The sequence below is a fragment of the Melanostigma gelatinosum genome (genome assembly GCF_949748355.1).
Source record: "Melanostigma gelatinosum genome assembly, chromosome: 17".
In the NCBI taxonomy this organism is placed as follows: domain Eukaryota; kingdom Metazoa; phylum Chordata; class Actinopteri; order Perciformes; family Zoarcidae; genus Melanostigma; species Melanostigma gelatinosum.
The window spans coordinates 8,006,847-8,017,236 of NC_136650.1; the positions used below are offsets into that span (position 1 = coordinate 8,006,847).

At 44.0% G+C, this 10,390-nt stretch overlaps 1 protein-coding gene across 1 annotated transcript in view; it reads right to left on the bottom strand.

Annotated features, from left to right (window-relative positions):
• angpt1 (angiopoietin 1) overlaps positions 1–10,153 on the bottom strand; it is a 52,346-nt gene extending 42,193 nt beyond the window's left edge. Inside the window, exons 1-2 of the mRNA XM_079288480.1 lie at positions 9,688–10,153; positions 9,202–9,612 (exon numbers count right to left, since the gene is read on the bottom strand). Of these exons, the coding sequence (XP_079144606.1) occupies positions 9,202–9,606 (405 nt within the window). The 5' untranslated portion in view covers positions 9,607–9,612; positions 9,688–10,153. The remainder of the gene's footprint in view (positions 1–9,201; positions 9,613–9,687) is intronic.
• Between the last annotated feature and the right edge of the window lie 237 nt (positions 10,154–10,390).

The window sequence follows — 10,390 nt, forward strand, 5'->3', positions numbered from 1 at the left end:
AAGGAAACTGAAGTCAAAACTATTTTTATGTTCAAGGTCATTTATGCGGCTCAGAATACGTGATGTGTTACATCCTCATGTTATCTTATTGAAGAGTGACCACAATCAGTTTCCACTCAATGGAGGATATTGATTTTATACATTACCGGTAGAAGCTAAATCCCTTATTCCAGGCATCAAAATCTGTATCAGGCAAGAACATCTTCATCAAAGCATGCAACACAAACGGGGTGCAGCAGGTGTTTTCCATCAGCTAATCACCTGCTGTGACATCGCTGACTGGGCCGTCAACCAAAAAGCGCAACGAGCTGAGAGGACGAAGGATGAAAAGAATGATTTTATGAGGACTTTCGACATGCTCTGTAATGTGTTTCGAGGGTGTTATTTTGGAACAGTGGAGGGGACACATAACATGCTGTACTGTGTCACGTCTGTGGTTTCTGTGCCAACTCCGGCCCTGGTGCTGAACGTGAGAAGCCTGGCTCGGGTCCCGGACGAGGCAAACACAGCTCCGAAAGCAGGGTCGGGAGTGTGTTATCGGAACATATATGCAGATTTGTGGGTGTATATGAGCTTCTATATCAGTGTTTCCCCTGCCAATGCCCCGTCCCCCCTGGAAGAAAGGAAATATAAAAATATTTTATTGACCTAATTCAGATGGATTCGTTTTGTTTCGGCTCAGCGTCAGTCTTTACTGCGTTTTGCACTAGTTTCTCTCCTCTTCTTTGACTCTTCAGTGAGTCAAACCAGTTCAAGTCGACTTGCGTTTTTTGTAACCAGTCTATGAACATTCAGAAAAGCCCCGTTTATAAACGGGTTGCGGTGACGCGTCGCTCAATTCAGCACGTGTTGCAAGATTTCGTCTTCGTCCGTGCTGCCGTTGAAAATCCCAACGTTCCCTGATTTTGCAGCTTTACTGCAAAAGCTTTAAAATGCTTACACTTCACCGATAGGCCGAGACCTATAGCGCCCTGAGTTGTTCAAACCTCCCACAGAAAACAGAGACGGGTTCCAGACTGTCTACCGTAACGATGTGTGGGCCTCACGTTGCAAGTTCATGCATCACACGATATTCACCCACCGACCCTCCTCTCTCACCCACACCACAGGACAAGTGAGATTAAATAAATAAGTGAGGTAATGCGACACGGAGGCTTTAAGAACAAGTGGCTGCTATCCCACCACCACAAGAAGAAAACTAAAATAGAGAAGCCAACCATTAGTTATTTGAACATCTATCTAGCCCCCATTGTGGGAGACTGAAGCAGTTTCTTTTTCACTCAGTATCTTACATCCTGTCTCCATCACTTTCTTTCTTTTTCACCTTTACTTGCTTCCTGTCATCAGTTTTCCCAACGACTCGGATTGATTCTACAGCCCTCGCTTTTCAGGTTCAAGCATCTCTTTCAACCATCCGATTGCGCGTCTTTTTGTCTTCCTTCAGTTTGAAATCATAGCAACACCAAATCCACGGGGGTTGAACTCCTTAAAAAAAGAAAGAACGGTGGACGGGTTCTGTCCTCTGGAAGGCTCCCCAGCGTTGACAGACAAAGACATCCACTCAGAAAGCAACATCTGTCGGGGCGAATGAGAGAAACGCTGCGGGGAGAGTTGTCCACAGAGGCAGCATGTGGGGAGGCTTCAGGAATTCTTCTCCCCACTTCAGACTTTACAGGACTTTTACATATAGAGATACCAGTGAGAGCATTTACAACTTGCAGTGAATTCAGATTATTCTCCAGCTCCCTGCCAGAACCGGCAACTCAAGACATGCATGTTTTCTCTGTTATCTTTTCCTGAAAGTACAGCAGGGGGGAAAAACAAAACAGCGACTGACACGTTACTGTAAATTCCCACTGTGTGGACATCCTGCGGTATCCATTGCGAGCGGCTGAAATTCTCAAACGCGGTTTGCTTTCTTCATGCCGTTTCAGTTCCCTCGAACTCCATCAAACCTTGATTTACAGCGCCACATCGTGACCGAACCTAAAGCCTGGAGGAAAATAAATAGCAGCAGATACGGGTGAGTAATATTATCATCTGCTCTGTTTAATCAAGAGTCATTATAAAGCAAAAAATACAATGAAGATAACAGCCGGTTCTGGGACTGAAACAAGTTCAAACACAGTTGTGATTTGCAGCAGGCCGTGATAACGCCACAATACTTGCCCGTTGTACTGCGCGCTCAGATTGACTATAATGTCTAATGTTTTGCTCTGTCCAACCTATTACCATCTAATGTTTGGCTCCCAATCACTCAGCCTTAGCAGTGGCAGAGATACAGCCATGAACCTTGTGCTCTTGGCTGCTCTTCTGACCATAACTTACACTCTCAGTACAAATGACTTCCACTCGCCTGCCCGGAATAATATTATTCATACTCATTCCTTAGAATAAAGCTCTTGCTCTTGTTCCACTCATTTTAAAAGAAAATATTTTAACGCCAGTCAATATCACTGCAGAGCACTCACATTCACAATGCATTAAATCTGCTGTAATCAGTGTCTTTATATTAGCAAATGACCACATGTGTGTGTGTGTGTGCAAGGGGTGGCTTGTAATGACGAACCCACAGATGATTATCAGGTGCCTCTGCAGTTCCTCTCAGCTCTATTTGAGTGTCTTTCAGCTTGTTGAAATGTTTTGATTTCTCTCATGGCTCTCGTCCGTGTCTTTTAAATCACAGCAGGCAGCTTGTGCCATTTTTTTAAATATCAGCAATGATGCTTGACGTCGTGAAAGTTATACGTCTGCACAAAGCAGCACGGACAGTCATTTCACAGCCACACAGAAAACGTGTGTCAGTGAGTGAAGAAGACATAACGTTCACAACTGCGAGTCCAAAATAAGTTGTGGAGAAGCAACCTTAAAAACATTTGGAACTACGAACTTAATCAGACCTTTATTATATTATAATTCATTCCCATGCAAGCTGCTCAGAGTAACCACCGTGGCCGGCTTGTCTGCCGACAGCACGGAGCTAAACTGCAAATGTTAAGAAAGGAAATCGGAATCCGCAAAAATCGTAAATCGCAGCAGACAACAGACGGACAAAATTAGCAACTAGCTGTTGAACATAGTGGAACATGTAGCAGCATAAAAGTCAGATATTTCCCTCTAGAGTTGGTGGAGACCAAAAACAGAGCTAAAAAAAGAGTGAATATCGGACTCACATTCATCAGGGAGCCACGGAAAAGAAATGCTTACCGGTATATGTCAATTTTGGGTGTATAGCAGGTTTTGCCTAAAACAATCTATCAATGCAGGTTAAAGAGATCACTTCCATGCCTGAGTTACACATTGCAAAGCAATGGCATTCATAAAACCTTCGGAAACCAAATGAAGAACATTTTGCAACATTACGGGGATGAATGTACTCGAGGGCACGCGGAAACACAAACCATCAGTGGAAGCTCTCAATTTATTTCACAGATGCATCGGTTGGGTGCCAAGCTACAAGCTTTAAAGCAACAATGTTTTCAGAAGGGATGTCATAAATCCTGCACGCATTTAGCCAAATGTATAACCTTATAATTAAAACAAAATAAATCCCCTATAAAGTGCCCACCAGAGAGCGATTCACTCCGATGAGTGATGGAAAAGGAACCAAATGCGTGCGTTATAGCAGCAATAAGGTAAACTAGACGGATTCAAGACGCAGAGAAAAAAAACGTTTATTGAGCTTTAAAGAGACGTAGGTGTACAAAACCTGCCTGCCCGATATCAAAACTTACAGCATGTTTAGGGCCACCGACTGCACTGAAATATGATTTCTGGAAAAAGGGGCGGGGGGGGGGGGGGGGGGGGTTTCAAAACAAAGTGGCTTGCCATATTGAGCGTGACAAAACTACTAATTGTCCCCTTTTCCTGAAAATCAGGCTCATTAACAATGTTGGGCTCCGTTTTCACATCCATGTGGAAATACTGCGGCATGGGCGTAATGTTTTTCCCTATTCCCATGACATGCTAAGCAGAGAGCTCTGTTTCCTTTTTGCTTTTAGTCATAGCGCTGGTACGGCCGAGACAACTTTTCTTTTTGAATCTGTTATTGTAGTGGCCTTCAGCAATTTCCATGGTTTCCTTTTTACAAGTTTTCAGGGTCAGGAAGGAAGAGCTTTTTATTCCTCCGAGCATTTCTTAGCCTTTCTGCATCATCCGACTGTTGGTTTTGGCCCACATTATCAGTGAAAATAAACACTCATAGAGGCAGTCACCCCTAAAATAGATAGCTTTCTCCTTGGATCCCCAGGCATGCTGTGTGGCCTTCTGATAGCACTAAGGAGAGAAACGTATTCACCCTTTCACGTATGAACTCCCCAGTATGGAAGGGAAACAAGCTGCTGCACACATGTCGCTATATCCTTTCAAACTGCTGTTATTGCAGCACGGTCATGTTTGTCGAGAGGCAGAATGATGGGAATTACACAGGGATGAGACACCGTTGATAGTCTCTCCACCCCCTCCCTTTGTTCAACAGCTTAGTTTGGCACAGGCCGTCCTGAAACACTGCTCTCAACCACTTTCTACTGTCTCCACCAGGATTGAAACGACAAGATCCATTACTTTCACTCCCAACGGCAGAAACCAAATTTGGCTTGCTGAACTTCTATCTTGGCCAACGTTTTCATCGTCCATGACGTATTAGAGAAGTAGAAAGGATACTCTCAAAATGTGCTGTGAGATGTGTGCTTCATCTTAAACAATGCAACCTTTTCTTTATCTCGAATAACCAATCCATTCTCCGTTTCCAACAAGAGACTGAACCCCATTGTCCTTCAGCTCAACGAAAGCTCAGCAGCCTTGTAATAGGCACTGAAGAGAATGACGTATTACACCAATCTGTCCACTTACTACCTGTGGGTAGAGCTTTGTTTAAAAACCCATTACTTCTTTTGGTAATGACGAAAAGTGCTCAGTATTTAGACAATTTAGCATATCACAGACTTATTCTGGGAAAAGTTCCAGTAGTTGCACATGTTCACAAAACATGATATTTAAGGGTTTTGTATGAAGTATGGTACTGAAAAGGCATTTAAATAGCAATCAATATCAGGTATGGAATCGGTACTAGTTTTGAAAATTGAAGGTTTATACCACTCCCGTCTGTATAGTCAGAAGACAGTTAGCTTAGCATAAAGACCCGAGAGAAGGGGAAACCGCTAGCTACAAAGGTAACTCATTTGACACCTCTTAAGCTCTTAAATGCAGGATGCAACTTTATATCTTGTTTATTTAATCCATACGAATACCAAAGTGTAAAAATGACAACTTACGGTTTTACTTGGGGTTATGTGCCAGACTTCTTGTTAGACCTGGATCAGTAACTTTCAGGAGGTAGTTGCTCCTGCTAAGATAACAGTCTCTCATTCAACTCAAATCAACGACTTTCCCTTTGTTGACTGCTGCCATCGATCGTTGAGCTACAACTGTACAGGTGGTTCCAAAGTCTACAAGACCAAAGGAGAGCAATCCTTCCCCATGAGGGCTCGTAGATTTCAAAACCAGCAGCCTAAAGGCACCTTTAGACTGGTGACAAATAATAAGTTCATTGATTGTCACACTGTGCAAGACGGGTCTAATACGCACAATGTCTATTTTGGGATGTTTTACGTGGTCAATGAAAAAGAAAGGAAGGGAGTGATTGAGAGTCAATTGCGCCCAAGAAAAAGAGGGCAACTAAAAATGCCTTTTTTTAAATGAGTTTGAGGCCCCTTGAGGCCAATTTTTTATCTGCGACATTGAAGCAAATAGATAAGTTGACTTGATTTGGTTGCTTTAAAATGTCGTCACATTGTGGGTTTTTGTCTTTTGGTCCTGAATTTCTATTTCAGGCAATCTTTGTTTGACAAATGTAAGACCACCGTTCTATTATTAATCTCTCCAAAGATCAGCAACTTTTGTCTGAAACAGCCCAACATTTTCACAGTGTTGATTGATTATTCTTTTGCTGTAATTTTAGGCCTCAATTTTGCAAAGCACCATGTTCTGTCAAGAAAGATGCTACACAACTAAAGGTTAATTGGTATTGTTTTATGTGTGCAGTAGCATGTTTCTCCTCACTGACAGTAAAGCCTCCTCGCCTTGCAGGCAGGCCACGGAAGTAATTCTTGGACAAACACAAGTCACCTTTGACTGGTCAGGAATGTTATCAGGGTCCATATACTCTACCTCGGGTTGAAGGAAGGAAAGATCTCAGACTTAAAATGCTTCCCCAGCAGCTGTTTGCTGCATCACTCTCCCTGTCTATATACCCCCCACACTGGACGGAGCACCCAGGCACGGGAGTGCTATCTGAATCTCCTCGGCCCGTCTCTTTCATCAGGAGCTGGAGCGATCAGGGCGAGCTTTCTCTTAGACGCTGGCGTGATTAAGATAGATAGATAGACTGGCTAGGACACTTAATCTTCTGTCCAATGAAAAATGTTAACTGCAACCTGATGTCCCCCCCCCCATGCAGAGCAATTAGGCTTAATTACCACTGTGTGTTTAAGTGTCCCCTCTGAAGTGTCTACGCCAATTCTTTTTTTGTGCTGATCTTTTACTTGTTACTTGTGTCCAATGTTTTTTAAACAACATGCATCCAGGGAATTTTGAAGTGTATTTGCACACTTAAACATGTTTTTTAAAGGTAGACACTAAATGACATAACATTACTTTGATGAAACACATCAAGGCAAAATGTCATGGTTCAAAATGGCTCGAAACGCCATGTATTGTTTTAAATCAGCCCTAATCCTGCAAAGCCATTCCTAAATATAATCTGCTAACTATTACTGTAGAACATGATCTTTGAATGGACTCAATATTGGATTTTTAGAAATGAAATTTTCCTTTTTTAAATGACAAATGTCTGCGGTCCAGCAAGCCTCCACAGTGTCAAGGAAAGAGGCATGGTCGGTGGTGATGGCAGACGTTTTCATATGCTGCCCTTTTCGCGTCTGAGGAGGGAGTTACTCGAGAGGTCTCATTAGTCAAACCTTCGGTCTACCAACGCCGCCGTTCTGTTTTCATAGTATCACTTGTACTATCACAGACGGATGAGGTCCACTGAGCAAAGATAAAGCCGGTGTTATTTCACCCCTGGCCTTTCTTGACACATTGATCGCTTTTAGGAGCCATGCGGAAACACACACAGGTTTACAGACTTCAAATAGTGAGCTGGTGCTGAAACTCACCTATTAAAAAAAAAGCGCCCTAAAGAGAAAAGGTGCAGATTTTTGCAGTTTACACACACACACACACACACACACACACAAACACCATGTTTTGAACCTTGATATACACCATATACAGTGAGTTCCTCCTCTAAACTGAGATGAAGTCAGTGGTATTCTGTAGAGTCCAATGATAAACTGATATTATACGTATTATTATGAGCTGATATTTCAGATGCCATGTAAACTCAAAATACCTCTCATACAATGTTTCATTTGGTTTCTATCTGGACCATGGTTTAGTGAGGGAATCTGAATTTCTCCAACACTGTACCTCCTAAATTACAAAGTCAATCAACATCTCGCTGTAACTCGCTGTGACCAGCGCCTGGGTAATTGATGAGGAATGACTATTTCCTCCAACCTGAGGAGTGAAAAGTTTACCGAGAGTAAATGAAAAGCAGGCGCACAGGAGAGAAAGACACATTTGGGAGGACACGCCGATTGCTAATGAATTTATTCCCCAGTCCCTCTGCAGTCCATCAAATCCATCGGGTGTTATCTGCGCATGCATTTGCTTCGCGCAATCAATCAGATTGAACCTGCTAATCTCGCTCGACAACAACATTGTGGGAAGTTGAGGAGCCGAATCTGGAAGTTTGTTTATTTGATTGGTGTATTCATTTCAGTGAGATAGTCTCGCTCTCTTTGGAGACACAAAGTCTCAAAGCTTAGGAAAGCAGAGTGCCTGCCAAGCCATATCAGCGATGGCCTCGCGATGATTCGCAGCTCATTAACATTACAGTGGAGCCATATTTGAACATAGCCAACACCTCAGTGGATCTATAAATACATTGTAATTCGGTTGTTCAGGAGTGATTAAATGGGAGTTACTTTATGTCACATCAGCTCAATAAAATAGAGGATTATATTCTGTAGAAAAGTACAGGTTAAGAGATTTGTTTTCCTATATGGGAGTATGGATTTTCAAGTTATGTCCTTGACTTGAATAAATAAAAGAGAGCACTCTCTTTCTCTGTCTTTTTCCTCCTCTGAGCGTCTCTCGGGACTCTCTCTGACTTCCTGCCATTAAAGAGACAGCCCACTGGAAAACAGGGGGTGACTGACATATAACTACCTCTGCTGTACGGCCGACGCTCTGCGCAACTCAAAAGGACATCTGTGGAATTTACTCAAAGGGTAGTTTACTCAGGAAAGAAAAATAGAGAGATAGAAGAATAACGTAGATGTGTTTTCTGGACGGATATGGAGCAACAGACGAGAAGAGATGCAGCGGTACAAGATGTCTGTGGAAGCTTTAGAAAAAGAAAGAAAAAAAAAATCAGACAGCTGTGAAACATCCAGAACAAAAAGTTTGATTCAGATAATGTACACAGTTACATAACAGCATAGCAGGGTTCATCTAAATTGCATTGCTAAATCTGTCTTCTAGACACATTTTGTTGTTGGATAGAAACTTTGTCGTGACAAATAATCAGGAATAAATAAATACAGCTGTTCATTTTGAGTTTATCCAATTATGACATCGAAGGCAGAGCATCACGCCGCCTCATCCGCACAAAAAATAAATAAATCTCAACCTCCAAAGCACATAAAACTTCTTCCTTCTGACAAACACTTGAACAAACAGCGTGTCGACTACGAGAAAACCGCAAACACGGCCCCGCTATTGAGTCTGAGAGCCTTGTCCAGAGACCAAAAACAAGTTATCTTGTGAAGCCTGAAGCCACAAACAGACACTCCGCGGAGACCACACACACACACCCACGGGAACACAAATATCTCAACAAATATATACTACGACGTGACTACTTCAAAAGGGACAGAGCCGGTCTCATGCAGGGCTGATGCAGATGTGATTCAAAACACAGGGAAATGTAACTGCATTCCTATTTTGATCCGTCACTAAGAAAACATGATGTGATGTCAAACAGTTGATTTTATTATATTTTTTAAAAGGACCACTCTGTTGGTCGACTTTGTTTGGCGCTGCATTGAAACACTCTGCCCATCCCTCACTCCTTACCTTCTGCAGCCACTGGGTATAATTCTCCATAATGTGCTCGAGCTGCTGGATCTTCTGGCTGGGGAACTCGGGCTCGAGCGGCGGAGCGTCTCTCTGGAGAGAGTTGCCGCTGTGCTGCGGGCTGCCGGCTTTCGCCTCCCTGCAGGAGCCTCCTCTGGCTCCCTCGCCCTCCGGCAGGATGAACGTGTAGGTGCACTGGCCATGCTGGATCTTGTGAAAGCGTCGGTTACTACTTCCTCCAGAACTGCTGCTGCTACTGCTGCTGCTGCTGCTGCCACCTGTGCTGGTGCTGCTGCTGCTGCTGCTATCCGTCCCTCTGCGCTGCTCCCCTCCTCCGCAGCTCACAATCACCAGAAGTGCCGCCAGGGAGAGCAAGCGGCGGCCAAAGTTGTACCACAGCATCATTTGAGCCTGGGGGTCAAAGTCGCAGGTGAATCGGGTTCTCGTGCCTTTAGCCGGTCCTTCTTCGTTTGACTAAATGTGTACCTTTTAAAGCTGGATCAGAAAGTGGTGGGGTGCATCGTTAGCCTGTGTCATCCATCCTGACAGTTGACCTCCAGCGTTGAAAGCTACGACTTCTCTCGCCATTGGACATTTACGCATGCTGCGTCTCCAAAGCTCCTTTCAAGTTCTTGTCCTGGAGGGAGAAGTTGTACACATGTCTTGCAGAGTGACAGCTTGGGTACAAATCCTTACGGTCCTCCAGTGAATCAAAGCCGGGCGCAGGGTGCATGCATTTATCAATCTGTGCATTCAGAAATAGGTGCAAGCTGGGATGGTGGCGTCAGACCTCCCCTGGTCTCTCTGCCTTCCCTTCCTCCTCTGCTCTCTGACTTAACGAGTGGGGAGAGAGTGAGAGAGACGCTCACTCTGAAGAACAAGCTGCAAGCTTTTCAGCACGCTCTGCGCCTGCCCCTCGCAGAGCCTGCAGAGGAATGCGAGTGTGTGTGCACGAACGAGTGTGTGTGTGTGTGTGTGTGTGTGTGTGTGTGTGTGTGTGTGTGTGTGTGTGTGAGAGCCTGGCAGAAAAGGGACCCCAGCGCAGAGGATGTGCTTAGACTATGAGGATCGGTTTACAGGCCCTGCTGACTGCTGGCTCATGTGGTTGACCTGCCTTTTCTGTGTGTCGACACAAAAAAACTTGGGATACAACTTCACTCCCCTCTATACTGTACAATGACAGGTGCTA